Source organism: Perognathus longimembris, chromosome 4 (genome assembly GCF_023159225.1).
Source record: "Perognathus longimembris pacificus isolate PPM17 chromosome 4, ASM2315922v1, whole genome shotgun sequence".
Lineage (NCBI taxonomy): Eukaryota > Metazoa > Chordata > Mammalia > Rodentia > Heteromyidae > Perognathus > Perognathus longimembris.
In genome coordinates, this window is record NC_063164.1 from 32,516,497 (window position 1) to 32,534,586 (window position 18,090).

The following is an 18,090-nucleotide window of genomic DNA, read 5'->3' on the forward strand; positions in this document are numbered from 1 at the left end:
TCATCTAAGGGGACCCCAGCTAAGGTTCCCAGAAGTAAGAGGAATGAGTTTGTGAGAGCAAGGAACTGGAGCCCCTTATGGGGAATGTCTTTGTGTGGGACTGAAATCACAGAGCATGGTGACAGGAGGTCAAGAAGCACCCAAGCGCCCATGTTATGCACATCTGTCTGCATGCATAGGACATCTTCTGACACTGTCAAAGGCAGGCAAATTCCCGAGGCTAAAGGGGCTGGCAAAGGCAGCCCCTTTCATTAACTGATAGCGTTGTCTGAATCTAGAAGGCCATACCTACCTGCCTCTTCTCCTTCACTGACCAGTGGCCAATTAGATTGGATAAGAGATTTCAACTGTATAAATAGACCTGAAAAGCATGTTTACTTACTTTTAATATTTAATAGTTTACTATTCCTATGGACTATTAATTATAAATAGCATGTAAGAAATACCTTTTTAAAATCAGAGACTTGCGTTCAGATATTATTTGGGTGAGGGGTATTCTGAATCAAAACTCACTTTCTTCCTTCATCTCTATCTTCCCTGTCTCCACATTCTGTTTTCCTTAACTCTGGTGATTCCAGTACCATTTATGTGGAGCTGTCTTGATGACTCAGGAGGTAGCTTTCTAATTAAAGTTGTTATCTCTCTGTACCATATTGCTCACTGGGTTTTGAAAATGTTTGCAGAAGCAAGACAATTTGTATTTGTTTAGATTTTTTGAAGTTTTAAGGAAATAACATCTTGAAATGCAGCCAGTACCCACCCACTTTGCCTCTCTTCCCATAATACACTGGAAGGATGTCTTCCAGAACAATTACAAGATAGATGGAAAGAGGAGGAGGGAGAAGTATTCGGAGTGTGTTTTACAGTCCCTCTTTTTTAAGATTGACCATGGCTCTAGTTTTGATTTGGTAATGTTAGTTTCTGATACAATAACAAAGATACTTTATTAAACAATCCATTGAAGCTGGGCAATGATAGCTTACACCTATAATCCGAGCTACTCAGAAATCTGAGATCTAAGGGTGAGGATTTGAAGCTAACTCAGGCAGAAATGTTTTTGAGACTCTGATCTCCAAATAAGTGCCAAAAAGCCAGAAGTGGAGCTGTGGCTCAAGTGATAGAGTACCAGACTTGTGTGAAAATGCTAAGGGACAGTGCCTACCCTGAGTTCAAGCTCCAGTACTGACAAAACAAAACAAAACACCCCCCCCCCAAAAAAAAAGCACAAACCCTACAATTCATTGAAATTCACTTATAATTTGTGAAGATGAAGAACTGTCCTTTATCTTCTCCATCACACGCAACATTGCAGGTTTGGATATGTATCAAGCCTATGTTTTTTGGCCAGTCCTGGGCCTTGGACTCAGGGCCTGAGCACTGTCCCTGGCTTCTTCCCGCTCAAGGCTAGCACTCTGCCATTTGAGCCACAGCGCCGCTTCTGGCCGTTTTCTGTATATGTGGTGCTGGGGAATCGAACCTAGGGCCTCGTGTATCCGAGGCAGGCACTCTTGCCACTAGGCTATATCCCCAGCCCTCAAGCCTATTTTTGCAAGCATTTAAAGTAAAGGTTTAAGAAAGCACAGTGCTCATAGTTGTGCTGGATAAGACAGAGACAAGAACGACTTACAACCTAGACTCAGTAGATGAATCCAGGAAAGGTTTGGAAGGACAGATCGGAAGCATTGCATTAACACTATCGCTGACCTTTACATTTTGCTAACTGTGGTTATCTCTGTCCCTTTACCAGAGGCCCAAACACTCCCAGGGAGAAGAAGGGTGTGGTGTTTGCTGTCTTGGAATGGGACTGGCTTTGCAAACTATGCTTTGTAGAAACCAATTAATTTTGCTTTGGCTCTCCTTCTGCCATTTAGATAGCTACCAACTTGATGCTTCTTAAGAAAAATCTTTACACTCTTTCCCAACCATAGGAAAGTGCTCGGTTAAATATTTATGAGTATAGTTTCTAAACACTGAAGTATTTATAAGTGTGTGTGTGTGTGTGTGTGTGTGTGTGTGTGTGTATTTTGCCAGTTCTGTGGCTTGAAATAAGGGCCTGAGCACTGTCCCTGGCTTCTTTTTGCTCAAGGCTAGCACTCTACCACTTGAGTCACAGTGCCACTTCTGGCTTTTTCTATTTATGTGGTGCTGAGGAATTGAACTCAGGGCTTTATGCATGCTAGGCAATCATTGTACTGCTAAGCCACATTCCCAGCTCCAACTTTACATATATTTAATGAAATGATAATTACTTATACTTTCATATTTAATTTAAGAGAAAATACTGGAGCAAAATTTAAAGAAATAGCACCACCTAGGGACAGTTAATATCAATTCTGAAATGTTTGCCTTTTCTTTCCTTACAATCTTGGACTATCATTACCTTTTTTTTTTTTTTTAATTCAAACATAGTTGTTTTTTTAAGAAATGCATTTTTATTTTAAATTGGCTTTCCAGTCATTTGATCTGTGTCTAGTCCTGACATCTAGGAGCAGGCTCTGGAGTTAGATAGCTTTAAGGGCCCCCTTGACTATGTCTCCTGTTCTTTTAAAAATGATACCTTCAATAAAGTATCAAGGCTACTGTCATTCTCGTTTCTCAAGAATTTCAGATTCAGGTCATAATCATATAAATAAAACTTATTATACCCCCCTATGTACCTAAGAATCTTTAAGTATAATGTTACTTTTTTTTTTTTTTTTTTTTGGCTGAGATAGTTACATTCTGATTCCCTCTTCTATTGGCACAGACTTGGTGTAATTACTTTCCTCTTTCCTAAGGAAGAGACAGACTTAGAGGATCCCATGTGTGGTTTTACTATAAGCTATTTAGTCTACAGTCTAAATTGGTGGCTTTTAAATTTGAATTTGAATGTAGTGTGCAAGTTAGAAAGGAAAACCTTGTCCCATTTCCAGTTCAGTCACCATTTTCTGAACAAGAACTCTTGGTATGGATAGACTTTGGTCTATTAAGAGATACTTACTTCAGTGATTGTTTCACATTGGTATTTTTTGTTCATTTTTTTTGTTTGTTTCTACAAAAGTCATTTTCTTTTGTGTGCCAGTTCTGGGGCTTGAACTCAGGGCCTGGGTGCTATCCCTGAGCTTTTTTTGCTCAAGGCTAGTACTCTACCACTTGAGCCACAACTCTACTGCCAGCTTTTTGGTAATTAGTTGAAGATAGGAGTCTCCTAGACTTTCCTGCTCAAGCTGTCTTTGAACCATGATCCTCAGATCTCAGCCTCCTGAGTACCTAAGATTATAGGTGTGAGCCACACCTGGCTTACAATAGTCATTTAAAAACTTAGATATGTAGATTAAATCACAAAAATTAACATAGAGTTTTGAAGCCTCTTATTTCGTTATCAGAGAAACATTTCTTTAAGTCTAAACATTTCTAGCTTAGAAAAATGAAAGTGGTATGCATTTAAAAATATACTTGATAGCTGGGTGCTGGGTACCATTGATCAAGATATATTGTATTCATAAGCTACTTTTTAAAAATGGAAAGTCCTTTGTTACAGCTACTTATAAACAGTTAAAAATATGCTTTTTGACTTATGATGAGGTTAGGTCCTCTACCCCAGTAAATCCATCCTGATGGGACTGAAATGCATTTTAAACACCCAGCCTACCAAACACCATGTGTTAGGAGTGTGGTCCATGCAGAGCATCAGCTGTTTACCTCACTGTGTGAGCTGCTGCTCTTCCACATAGCCAGAGTATTTCACACCACATATTGTTACCCCGGGGAAGGATCAAACTTAACTCTCTCTCTCTCTTTCTCCCTCTCTCTTTCCCTTCTCTTGTCTTTCTTCCTTTCTCCTTTCCTCCCTTCCTCCTTTTCTATTTCCCTTCCTCCTTCCCTCTTCTCCTCCTATTTCTTCTTTTATTCCAGTGCTAGACTTGAATCCCAGGGCCTGGGTGCTAACCCTTAGCTTTTCCACTTAAGGCTCTACCATTTGAGCCATAGCTCCACTTCTGACTTTTTGCTGGTTAATTAGAGATAAGAGTTTCACAGCCTTTCCTGCCTGTGGTGGCTTTGAATTGTGATCTTCCGATCTCAGCCTCCTGAGTAGTTAGGTTTACATGTGTGAGCTAATGATACTCAGCTAAAATTTTCTTTTTGTTCTGCAAATGATAGTACATAGGTTTTTTTGTTGTTGTTGTTTGGCTTTGTTTTTTATATTTTCCAAGTTTTGGCTTAATCCATGCTGAGAAGTTCCTTAATTTATATCATGAATAATAAAAGATGCATAAATTAAACACACATTTTCAACTGATTGGCAAAATGGCAATTTCCTGAGAAGTTGCACACCTTAATCCTATGATTTCCAGTAAATCAAGTGAAGGAAGTGATTCTCTTTTAGGACAACAAAAGGATATTCTCTGTGTAACTGGGACCTAGGGAATAGTGAAAGCTTACAGGTCAGTTTCAAGGCCTGCCAGGAGTAATAGCAACTTAGTGGACAACTGCTGTGCAAACAGGACTATGTAAATTATATATCACTTGTCTTTTTTTTTTTAAAGTTTCCAGTACATCTTAAGACAGGAAATAACTTTTTTTGGAAAGTTTGATTCTCTAAGCTTCTTGAAAATCACATGTCATATAAAATAACTTGAGAGATTATACATGTTTTACCATTTTTTACCCGCAAATAATCTTTGTAACTGTTGAGTTTATATATATATATATATATGATATTACAGATTGATATTACCATCTCATGAGCACTCTATTGTTCTCATTTTCAGAGTAAAGATGGCAAAAGTCCACTGCACATGACAGCTGTCCATGGAAGGTTCACACGGTCACAAACCCTCATTCAGAATGGTAAGAGTTCCATAGCGTGATTATTTGCATAGTTTCTTGGTCAGACTGAAGTCATCTCTAGCCATCTGAGTGTGAATGTTGATACTCCCTGGTTAAGTTTTTTGATAATCATGGATTGACCCAGTCCTTTGATACCTTTGACTGAAAGCTCATCATCAGACATATCCCAGCATTCTCCTCAGTAGGGAAGGGAGAGTTGAAAGTTACCACAGCCAGTTCCCAGCCAGCCAAAGAACATGGAGCTTTGAAAGGGAAATAACATACCAGATTTCTATCTTATACTTTTCGCTCCAAAACCTAATAAAGATAAGTAGTATACATTTCCTAGCAACAAATCTAGATTATTCTTAGATTTTAGAATTCACCATAGTTCCCTAAGTTCAGTAAAGTACTTGGCCAAAGGTAGGAAAAAGAAGATGACTCAGAGGAAAGGCAGGTAAGTATATGATAGAAAGAATAATAAAAGCACAGGCTTGAAAGAGACCCAAGAGACACACAACACAGTAATTTTCCAGGTTTACGACAGGTTTGCTTGAACTGTCGTGGGCTGTCTCTAGCAGTGGATTGTAGCCAGCATCTGTGACTGGGTTGACTTTGACAACATAACTTAGTATGTTAGCAATTTTTTAATTTGACTTTTATTATATTTTATTATTAGTATCTTTAAGTAGTTGTGCAAAGGGGTTTTGATTCAACATATCAATGTATGGGTATAATGTATCTTGAATAGAAAATAACTTTAACAGACGTGTTTTTATTTTTTGTTTTGTTTTGTTTTGGCCAGTCCTGGGGCTTGGGCTCAGGGCCTGAGCACTGTCCCTGGCTTCTTCTTGCTCAAGGCTAGCACTCTGCCACTTGAGCCACAGCGCCACTTCTGGCCATTTTCTGTATATATGGTGCTGGGTAATCGAACCCAGGGTCTCATGTATAGGAGGCAAGCACTCTTGCCACTAGGCCATATCCCCAGCCCTTTAACAGGCGTTTTTAACAACAGCAACAAATACTATGTCTAATTCAGATCTTCAGCTAACATTCCAGGTTGTTGTGGTTTTTTTTTTTCTCTCATCTATAAGAATTTTGGTAGACATACACTTGAGTGGTTAGCAGCTCTGAGTTATGTCTTAGGAACTCAATACATAAAACTGAACAGTCATTTGACATCTGGATGGAAGACCTGACACTGAAATTATGCTTAGGAAGCAAAATATCTATGGAAAAGTAGAGGAAATTTATAAGTATTTCAGTGAATTTGTAGGAGAAAAGAAAGGTTCCAGCGAGCTAAGGAAAGTAAAATGGAAATGAACTGCCCAATACCTATTATTTCTAATTTGAAATATGGGTCATACTTTTGGCATTCATTTTACTGAGAGGATCGCTTTGGTTTATTTTGCTGAGTATACATAAAGGGGACTTGCCACCCCAGCTTTTCTTTTATGATCACCACTTTCTTTTCTTTTTCCATTGCATTTCTCAGCTGTTTTTCAGAAATAGTATCTGTCTTTTCAAAAGCAAATAAAACGTTACAGAAATCTAATGTAAATGTAATCAGTGGGCCTTACTTAAATAATAAGTGTGCATAAAAACTATCACTCCTTATTAAAGAAATCTCAAACAGGAGGGACAAGGTGGAAGAGAAAATAATTTCTCACTAATAAACATTACCTCCCTCCTGGCCCATCCCCATATTTGCATTTCTCTTGAGTCAAGGCATGTCCCAGCTCTGCTCTGCCATGCTTGAAGGCTTACAGCATCCCTGGGAGGGTTCTGGATGTTTTGACTTCCCTATGAATCATTATGTGGACAATCTTGCTGGACTTGAGTGTTGGGGCAAGACCTAAAATAGGTCCTTTCTCATATTCTCTGGATTCAAAGGATCTTTGGTTCTGAGATTATCTCATTTTTGGTTGGTTTGGCATTGTGCTTCTGTGTTGGGTAAAATCCCCAGGCCTGCACAGATGAGGACATAGCAGCTACAATACATAGACGAGTATGTATACCATTAAAGCTAACATTGCCTGAGTGGTCCCTCTGTGCCAGGCTTTCAGCTGAATGTGCTGAGAAAGGAGCATGGTTATTATGAGCCCCATTTCAAAGATGGGAAAAGTAAGACAGAAAGTTCATCACTGGTGTCAGAATACATGACTAGTAGGTTGAGAAACAGGGACTGGAACACAGATAGTCCAACAACAGAGATTGAACTCACAACTACTACACTTATATATATGTTCTCTGTAAGAACAATGATAGTAATTTGTTTTCAACTTGAACTCTTTTCTAAAAGACATGTATATTTGGGATTGAATTTCCCCTACAAGAACAGTGTTGGGATTTCCTTCATATTTTCATTTGTGTTATCTTTCAGTAGTTTCACAAAGGAGTTGCCATTTAACAAAGCAGCTTAGGAATACAATATATATTGATCAATGTCTCCCCTTTCAATATTCTCACTCATCCCTCCCCTACTCACCCTTCTTAGTTTTGTAGGATATACATTGGATTCTTGACTATATTCTCCCCTCTTTCTGGGTCTTTTCTTCTTTCTGCTGACAATTGTTTGCATTCACTATACATCTAAGAACTGTGAGTTCTTCCATTTGACATTTTTGAGCATTTTTTTAAATGGACATGAGGAGACTAGGAAATGGTTTTTGCTTTTTTATTTTTTCTTCTTCCTACTATCAGTCTCCTGGAAAAAAACCCAGGGCACTGACAAAGCCTCCTTCCCAGAGAGAGGGTCACACCCCGGGGCCTGGTATCATTTTCCTCGTGAGTCACAACACACACACATATACATAGGAGGCCATTGTATCCTCCCCAAGTTGGAAAGCACTCCCATGAAATATTACTGTTCTGCTCCCTTAACCAGCTGACCATACCACTGAGGAATGCTTGCTATGTTTATTTATTTTCTTGTTAAGTCACTTAATACAGCATATCTCTGATTCCCAGATGACTTTCCAGCCAGAGTGATTAGTTCTTCATAATAACTGTTTTTCCAGAATCACCCAGATTTGGGTAATTTAAAAAGCGTTGTTGCTAGGCACTGATAGCTCACACCTGTAGTCACTAGTCTGTGAGACTTTTATCTCTACTAAACTACAAAAAGAGCCAGAAGTAGAGCTGTGGCTCTACAACACTAGCCTTGAGCAAAAAGTAGGTCAGGAATAGAGATCTGAGTTCAAAACCCAGGATCTGCACACACACACACACACACACACACACACACACACACACACACACACACAATAGAAAAAGTATTTTCTTTTCCCTATAGTTAGTAAGCAAAGTATTTTGTGCTCAAATCATGTTGTTTATCTGAAGCTGCATTGTCACAACAAGAGAGAAAAGGGAACTGGAAGAAAGTTTAGTCTGGTGTCAGGAGGCATTTGACCCACTCTTTCGTATGAGACTGGTGCCTCAGATGCTATCCAGCAAGTTAGAAAAGTTCAAAAATGAGACTGCCTTTATGAAAGCTTTTGAAATAAATAGATCTTGTATGGGAGAAGTCCAGTGCTAGGTTAGTCTCAATGTGAGACTTTTGATGTTTTTGTTGTCACAATCTTTAGGCAACTGAATAAGGTAGATGATCATTATTTTTGGTGCAATAAAAAATCTAATGTCAGATGAATGCTTAGTACTGATGAACTATCCCTTTGGACATGCTCTGAATACTTTTAAAATGTACAAATGCCGTGTAGCTCACTATTAATGAACAACTACTGACATTACGTTGCAACCTCCAAATGAATAATACAGATAGTTAATTTACATTTCAGGCAAGTCTTAAAGATTTTCAGGTGGAAATGAAAGGTTTCTATATTAGTGATAAAACAAATTCATTCATCTAGTAATCTTACTTTAACAGAAAACATTTTCAGAACACATGCACCGTCTCTCATCTTCCATTGAATGATAGTGTCCTGAAATATATTGTAAAGGACAACATATGCATAGGTAGATGATACTTTTCTATATTTATATGGGTTTAAATTGACTTAAGAAATGCAGCAACAAAAAGAAGTAACTATCTACTCAGATATTTTTCCTGATGGTTTTTACTCTTCTTTTTCTCTACCTACTTATTGGCCTTTTTGAGGATGGGAAGCCTGAAAGCCCTTGTAGGTCTTCAAGAAGGCTTGGTGGTGTTGGCTGGGATCCTGTTCCAGATGATATCAAGGGCAACGCCTCCTCTGAAATCCCCATCTCCTCAGAACAGTTCTGTGGTTGACCCTTTCAGACAGAGAAGGGTGGCAATCCTTAGACAGACATGTCCAGCTTGGATTGCTCTGAGGCACCCATGAGAACAAGTGGCCACTGTCCTCCAAAATACCTATGCTAGTAGATGACGGTAGCTAACTTTATTACCTTTTGATTGTAAAATTCAGACCTGCTGGGGCTGGGACTACTGCCTTGTGGTAGAGTGCTTGCCTTGTATACATGAAGCCCTGGGTTCGATTCCTCAGCACCACATATATAGAAAAAGCTAGAAGTGGCACTGTAGCTGAAGTGGCCAACCCCCCCCCCCCCAAATAAAAACAAAACACCAAAACAATACTCGAACATGCTCACTGAAAATAAAATCATTAAAGAGTCTCCCATGGTCCTGTAATGTCACATCAAACCTAGCCCCAGAATTTCTCATTGACAGTCTGATAAAAGTTCTGGAATTTTGTATTGGCTCAAGAACCTATCTATCTTTCTATCTGTCTATGTATCTATCTTTCTGTCTGTGTGTCTGTCTAGATATTTAATGATTACTATTGTGTATATCTAGGTATGCAACTATTCCTGTTATAAAAATGATCATATTCTATTTGAACAACTCATTTAAAAAGTAAATATAGAAACAATGATTTGAGGGGAGGTCAGTATTTGGATTCATGTTGCTGCTTCTATTTCTCTGTTATGGCCAAAGACAAAAAGAGATTGCTGTGTGTGTGTGTGGTGGTGGGGTGTGGGGGGGGGGTTGCCAGTCCTGGGGCTTGAGCTCAGGGCCTGAGCACTGTCCCTGGCTTCTTTTTGCTCAAGGCTAGCACTCTGCCACTTGAGCCACAGTGCCACCTCTGGCCCTTTTCTGTATATGTGGTACTAAGGAATCGAACCCAGGACTTCATGTATAGGAAACGAGCACTTTACCACGAGGCCATATTCCCAGCCAGAGATTGCTGTTTTGTAAACAGCTCCATGTGTGTAAACTTATTGGCAGCAAATTTATGGTCATGTTAAGCTCTACATAGGGAAGTCTTGGAAGCAGACTGAAACTTCTTAAATCTGTGTGCTGATTGTGATTTTTGGTGAACTCCCTCCCTCCACAGGCCCACACAGTTTTTGGTCATTATTTCACTTTGTAGCAGATTCATGCCCGCTAACTCTATATTTGTTCTTTTGTATTTTGTTTTGGTGTTGGTCGTGGGGTTTGAATTTGGAGCCTGGACGCTGTCCTTGAGCTTTTGTGCTCAATGCTAATGCTCTATCATTTGAGCCATAGCCCATTTTCTGGCTTTTTGCTAATTATTTGGGAATAAGATTCTCTCAGATTTATCTGCCCAGGATAGCTTCCAGTGTCACTTCTCAGATCTCAGTCTCCTGAGTAGCTAGGATTACAAGCGTCAGCCACCAATATCTAGCTATAGTTTTAGCTTTTACTCATTTTACCCATCTACATTTAAGCTAGATGAACAACATGGACTCTTTTCCTAAACTTGCTAGCCCTTTTGGTTGCCAAACTACAACATGAGATTTACATAAATCTGTATTTTTTAAAATTAAAATAGAATATCTTAAGTGTTACATTAATGAAATTCAATTACATTGTTCACTTAGAGCAGGAATCTAGTTGCATGTTAGATCCTTAAATGAGATAATATAGAATGATTTTTCAAAAGCATTTATTTCTCTCTGTGCAGATAGTAGACTGTAATGCTGCTTCTGCTTCAGAGGGTGACTTGTCCCCTTAAAAACATTCTTATACTTCAGAGAAGAAATGTACATTGGAATAGTAAAGAAATCAGCATTTGATCAACACCAGCGATGGGCATAGACATCATACTAGAATCACCTTGGACCCTTGTGTTACAGTGTATTCAAATATCTCTTTCAGGTGGTGAAATCGACTGTGTGGATAAAGATGGCAATACACCTCTTCATGTGGCTGCAAGATATGGTCATGAGCTTTTGATTAACACCTTAATAACCAGTGGAGCTGACACAGCCAAGTAGGTGGCTGCAAAAAATATGGTGATGGGACTTCCACGCGTGGGAATGTTGCCAAAGGTGCTCAGCCAGACCACAGAGGGTTCCCATTTGTTCAGGTTAAGGTAGAGCTGCACCATTATAATAAGCATAAATTAAATTTGAACTCAATTAGGTGACCACTAAGGTCAGATACACGGAAGAACCAATTTTGTTTTTCACCTATATATTAGAATGAGGCCTATTCCAGTGGTTTTAATTAAGGTGATTTGAATCTCATTTCTAATGTTCTGTTCTTCTCAATGGTCTATATTAGCTAAACAGGAAAGATAATTTGACACATTGAGAATGTATTCAGAGTTCTGGTTCAGTTTTAGAGATGCAATTATGGGGCACAATTGAGTTGATCTACAACATAAGGAAGGGAAACTTGATCTCATAGCGAAATCATCATAGAAATATATAAAGCATCAACTTAGGTCTGTCACAGCGTACAATGGGGGACTCCAGCAGAAATGACCAGATTGGTCACTTCAAGGAGCTCATAATTTTGTTTGGAGTCCAAGTCCCACTTAAGACAAGAGCCATTGAAAGTACTGTATTACAAAGTCCAAAATGAAACAGACTTTGGATGGCAGTGATGTTTGGTGTGCATACTGTAGAGTGTGGACTAGAAGGAGAAAGCTCTAAGGTGGTACACATTTTCTGGAAAGTCTTCAAAAGGGATGTTTTAGGTGGGCTGGGGAGGATGAGAATCACATTAGCAGAGCAGAGAGTAGCATTCATCCCATGGGAGGAGGAAAACAGCAACAGAAGAGGAAGAGTACACCCAGAGAGAAGATGACCTTTGGGGCAGAGGGTATATGATGATGCTTTCCTATGCTCAAGGTACCGTGTGGCATTCCAGATTCTTCCCTAGGAGCTAGTACAGCCTACCTCATCATTATTATTATTTTTTTTTTTTGCCAATCCTGGGCCTTGAACTCAGGGCCTGAGCACTGTTCCTGGCTTCCTTTTGCTCAAGGCTAGCACTCTGCCACTTGGGCCACAGTGCCACTTCTGGCTGTTTTCTATATATGTGGTGCTGGGGAATCAAACCCAGGGCTTCATGTATACGAGGCAAGCTTTCTTGCCACTAAGCCATATTCCCAGCCCCCACTTCATTTTTGATCCATGTAATTCTGACCCTGCATTGTGTTCCTTATTTGAAAAATGGGAGTACCAGTCTATAGGTTTGTTATAAAGCTTAAATAACTTCATTAGTAATCATGCTTTCTGGCATAGGCATTACATAAGCACATCAGCTAAGGCTATTAGGAAGATAATCCCTGTTAAAAGCTCTTTGAACAGTGCCTGGCACACAGTAAGCTTTCAATAAATGTTAAGTAATAATTTATTACTTAATAATATTTAGTGGAACCCAAACTAAAGAGGGACTTAAATGCTTGAGTGAAGTTCAGTTTTGATCACAGAGACTGTAACCATAACTGAATTTTTAGAAGGAAAATATGAGGGCTAAGTATATTAGGAATTCTGTTTATTTCTCAAATGTTATAAAATAGCATTTGAAAATCTTGCTTGAGAATGAGCCAAAACTTCAATGGCCCAGGGAAGCTATAGTGGGTTTGCATTTTAAATGCAAATCACTGAGGGATCCATGTCCTGGGCTGAAGACAATTATATGGAACACTGGCAGCTTTGTGATAGAGAATGTTTACCTTCACTTACCCAACTTGAAGCTAAACTGGCTTCCAATTACCTCCTGGACTCCCCATCTAGAAATAGTGCAAGAGCAAATGATGGGGTATTACCAGGTTTGCTACAATGGGGCTTTAGAGAAGGGTATGAGAACAGAATTGGGGAAATATGAGCTCTCTGAATTCCCCAGAAGAGATGGAATTCCAGCAAAATGAAAGATATGTAAGCGTTTGTCCAGTAGGCAGAAGTGTGAGGTTTGAAAGAATGAGGGAGAAAGGAAGTTTCTTCTGTAAGAAAGAAGAGCCTTTATAAAGGCGAAAACATGAAGGTGTTGAAAGCAAATTTCTAAAGTTGGTGATCTGGTACGTGTGAGGCATTGCAAAGAAACGAGGTGGAACGGAAGGAAGAGATGCATCTCAAAGGACCTTGAATACCCTGCCAAGGAATTGGAGTCTATTCTGAGGCATTTGGAAGGGTAAAAGAAAGTGGGTATAGGGTAAGTTGTGATTAAATCTCCCATTTGTGTGTAAGAGAAAGGACTCTGATGGCCATCCAGTAATACTGCAGGTTGTCCAGGTGGCACACAATTGGCTGTCATCTGCAAATGTCCCAAGAAGGAAAGATGAGGTTTTAGGCTGAAGGCCTGCAGAGGAAGGAAATGCTGGTGAGGTGAGAAAGCAAAGCAAAGAATCTGCTGAAAGCCGAAGTCCCCTGACCCCCCTAACCCAGCCTCCCAGGTTCTGGCATTCTCAACCAGCCCAGTGTTCATTAGAAAGAAAATATCTACAAACCAACTTTAACTGTCATGGTTTAATACATGCAGTATTGTTCTTTTGATGCTAGCTAATTAAGGAATTTAAGAAAAATAATTCCTTTCTAATATTCTCCCAGACTTGAATCTATTTTAGGTATAAAATAAACTGAGTGTATACTTACTTAAATTTCCCCTAAAACACACTTTATTCAATAAGTGTAGGCTTATTTATTTTTTCTTTTCATTTTAGTTCATGGGTCTTAAACTTAGGGCCTATGTGCTCTCTCTGAACTGTTTTTGCTGAAGGCATTCTACCACTTGGAGCCACAGCTCCACTTCCAACTTTTAGGTCATTTCACAGACTTTCCTTCTCCAACTGACTTCAAATTGTGATCCTCAGATCTCAGCCTCCTGAGTAGCTAGGATTATCGATGTGAGTCACCAGTACCTGGCAGGTTTATTTATTTGTAGTTACTTTGCTTGCAGTTTATACAAACACCCCATGTAGCAGTAGCAGAAACACTTGGCAGTTACATGCTGTTTAAGCAGCTATGCTTTCTCTTAGTTGTGCTGTGTCCAAGAAACACCAGGGAAAGAAGAATTGTCTCAGGCTTAATAAACCACCTCTGCTTTCTTCTGTCAAATATCTAGCTATAGGCTTAGCAAAGCTACTCAGTGACAGCAGTCCATGAAGGCAGTGATTGTCAGTGTGTCTCTCAATCTGTATGTATGGGAAAACAGAAATCACCTTAGGGAAAAATATCAAAATGAAGAAGAAAAGAATTAGAGAAGATTAAATTTTCTGAACTCCTCTCAAAAGTCTCAGGGTTCTTTATAGGTTTACATATATTAAAGAGGATTAAATCAGTTCTTTCCTTTCATAAACAAGGGAAGGAGTAGAATTTATGAAAATAGAGCTAGGGGGCATGGCTTAAGAGACAGGGTACTTGCCTAGCAAACACCAAGTCTCTGAATTCAATCCTCAGTATAGCCAAGAAATTAGGAAAACAATGAATTTCAGCTTTCTCTCACTGTAACAAGAGATAAATCAGTTCATTAGTTGGAAATGTTTATTTTGGTTCACAGCTCCAGTGGTCACATGACCCTGTTATTTGGGATGTGTGGTGTCACAGTATAACATGGAGGGGGCAAATAGTAGAAAAGGACTGTTTAATCTCATGGTGGCCAGGAAGCAAAGAGAGAGAGAAGGTGGGGCTAGAGTCCCTCCGAGGGCATCCCCTCCATGACTTAACTTCTTTCTATTAGGTTCTACTTGCTAAAGGTTCCACGATCTTCTGATAATGCCCTCAGGCTGGTGACTAAGCAAGCCTTTAACACAGGCATTTTGAGGACATTCCTATCTAAACAAAAGCAAAATCCCAGTATGGCTGTTGAAAAGCTTTCTATAGAGAAAGTGTTATAATTATTTTCTTATGAATTTATTTGTCAGCCCTTGGTTAAAATATTCCTATTATTCCCTTTGCTCCTCTAATCCGTAAATCAGAGGCTTCTTCTAGCTTCACACAGTGCTCATGTGTCAAAGCCCTTGGGTCTTTTGTTCTTCAGCGTTATGAGTGAGTAGCATATGCAAAAGCCAGAAGGCAGATCAGAGCCTGACTCTTGGGAAAGGGAAGAAGTTTGCTGAGAACACCCATAGTTTGAGCCATGGCTATGTCCAAAAGAGGTTTTTCTAGGTACATTATGGTATTGGATTTATTCAAAAGGAACCACTGAAAACATCTGAAGGCTGTACTTAGCAAGGGCCAGGTCTCATGGCTGTCAGATATACTCAAAGAATTATATCTGAAGGGTAAATAGATTTGTAAAATGACAATGACAAAATTCATAAGAAATAAGATTTATTATTATTATTATTATTATTACTATTGTAAAGGTAATGGACAGAGGGGTTAGTTACATAAGTCAGATAAAGAATGTATATCTTTTCATTTTTTTTGTTGTTGTTTGTTTGTTTTTTGCCAGTCATGGAGCTTGGACTCAGGGCCTGAGCACTGTCCCTGGCTTCTTTTTGCCCAAGGCTAGCACTCTATCACTTGAGCCACAGCGCCACTTCCAGCTCTTTCTGTTTATGTGGTGCTGAGGAATTGAACCTAGGGCTTCATGCATGCAAGGCAAGAACTCTACTACTAAGCCACATTCCCAGCCCAAGAATGTATGTCTTTTTGAACAATGTCACCCCTTCGCTGACTCTCTCCCAGACTTTCCCTTCTATCCCCATCCACAAGTTGTATAGTTCATTTTCAACATAGTGTCCAGTGAGTATCACTGCTGTATTTGTTCACCCTTTGTTCCACCATTTCTGTGTCCCCTCTTACCCTCCTAAAGACAGATTAACTAACTAATAAGACAAGGAAAAGAAAACAGAAACAATGAAAAAACTCTTCTTATTTCCATTACTTGAGGTTCATTTCCATAAATATTGTTTTATATGATCAGATGCATGTAGCTATTGTGCGTTTGTGGTTCTCTCCTAAGAATACCCTCCTTTGGTCTCTGTGTGAATGCATAGAGACCAGTGTAATTTATCATGTCCTAGTATGTTTTTTAAAACATCCTAGTGTGTTTACTTGTAGATTTATAGGCACATTCTAGTTGCCACAAATGTGGGAAACCATGCAACCTATGTTTTTTTGGGATGGAAAAATATACTAAAAAAAAAATCTAGGGGCTGGGGATATGGCCTAGTGGCAAGAGTGCCTGCCTCATATACATGAGGCCCTGGGTTCGATTCCCCAGCACCACATATACAGAAAATGGCCAGAAGTGGCGCTGTGGCTCAAGTGGCAGAGTGCTAGCCTTGAGCAAAAAAGAAACCAGGGACAGTGCTCAGGCCCTGAGTCCAGTCCCCAGGACTGGCCAAAAAAAAAAAAAAAAAAAAAAAAAAATCTAGGCACAGTTCAGGTAAGAATTATAAAACTATTCCACCCTAAATTTAGAAAATGTGTTCTCTACTCTGTAGGAAAAAGAAAACAAGTCTGATTTCCTTAGGAGAGTTGCAAATTTAAGTATTGTAAAGGATTAGAAAGATGGAGAACATTTAAGGCAGAAATGCTGCGATCACAATTCTAAGCTTTTAAGCAACCGCACACCTAATTGAATGGAAGAAAAATCTCATTACAGCTTCACAACTCAGACTTCCAGTTATCAAATAAGTTAATAATAATTTCAGGGAAAAGATACTAATATCAGTGGTGGTGGGGCTTATTGTGTGCTATGTGCTTTTTCTTTTTTTAAGGACTTTTTATGCATTATCCCAAGTCTTTACTATCTCTCTATAATACAAACACTGTAGTTACCTTTATTTTCCTGATGAGAGAATCATTATGTATGTCCAAGGATTAAATAGTTAGCAAGTAGAACAACTAGTATTGATCTTAACGTCTTGGTCACTGTGTTTATGACCTGAGGGGAATGTTCCAGAAAAGACAGGCTGTAAGAAGGGGAAGCCTTGTCCTGCCATGCCAAGGGGGAAGCTTAAAGGAGTCCATATTCTGATGTTGCAAAAGCCCTTCCTTCACCTCTGAAGGAAGGTTCTCCACAAGGACAGTCTTGCAGACTTCATTTATTCTGAAATAGCTAGGTACGTGATGCCAGCTCAAAACTAAATCAGAAATAGCTAAATACAAATGGGTTCCATTAATTTTATGACTTGTCAAATAGATGCAGCAATTCAACAGGAATTGGTCTCCTCTTTCCTGTAACTTATGCCTTGTTAACTTTAGGGTTATTTCATGTCTTTATTCTTGATGTTCCTTGATATAACCTGATAAAATAAAAGTGATGCTTCTTACTTGACATTCAAATCCTAATTTTTCTGCTAGGGTTTTCTAATCCTTCATTTATAAGCAATCTTATTTTCATAAATACATGAATGGATCATTTCTGACATGATTCAGAGTTTCTGAATTTTGCATACCTTTTCTTTCTAATCTTATGTTCAGCGTAACTGTTTAAACCATAAGATCCTATTCAAGTGCCAGTAGGACTGGAGTCTACATTAATACCTTTTCATGATCTTTATTGAGGCTGCAAATTTCTATTAACTATGCAAAAAATATGCATCAAGCAGATTTTTTTCTATGTGTTACAAATTAATTCTTTATATCTTCTCTTTTATTAGTAGCAGTGAAAAATGAAACAATTAGTTAATGTAGAGTGTGATGAATTGCCTCAGGACAAGAGAGTTAGGTAGCAAGGTCAATTAGAAGTATTGGTAATGAAGTTTATGGAATGAATGTATTATTCATGTAAGTGAGTATAATTCATTGTTATTCTATCATTTGGACTTTTTGTTTTTACCAATTGGTTTCTTTTTTTTTTTTTGGCCAGTCCTGGGCCTTGGACTCAGGGCCTGAGCACTGTCCCTGGCTTCTTCCCGCTCAAGGCTAGCACTCTGCCACTTGAGCCACAGCACCGCTTCTGGCCGTTTTTTCTGTATATGTGGTGCTGGGGAATTGAACCTAGGGCCTCGTGTATCCGAGGCAGGCACTCTTGCCACTAGGCTATATCCCCAGCCCCAATTGGTTTCTTATACACTTTGATGCTATTTTCTCTAATTTATTTGTTTATATTACTTTATATAAGTATATCTCATA

General features: G+C 39.0%; 1 protein-coding gene across 4 annotated transcripts in view; it reads left to right on the plus strand.

Moving 5' to 3' along the window:
- The window catches only part of Ankrd44 (ankyrin repeat domain 44), a 325,588-nt gene that overhangs the window by 203,348 nt on the left and 104,150 nt on the right, over positions 1-18,090 (plus strand). For all 4 annotated transcript variants that reach the window (XM_048345044.1, XM_048345043.1, XM_048345042.1 and 1 more), the window contains 2 exons: positions 4,752-4,830; positions 10,931-11,045. In XM_048345044.1, coding sequence (XP_048201001.1) covers positions 4,752-4,830; positions 10,931-11,045 — 194 coding nt within the window. The remainder of the gene's footprint in view (positions 1-4,751; positions 4,831-10,930; positions 11,046-18,090) is intronic.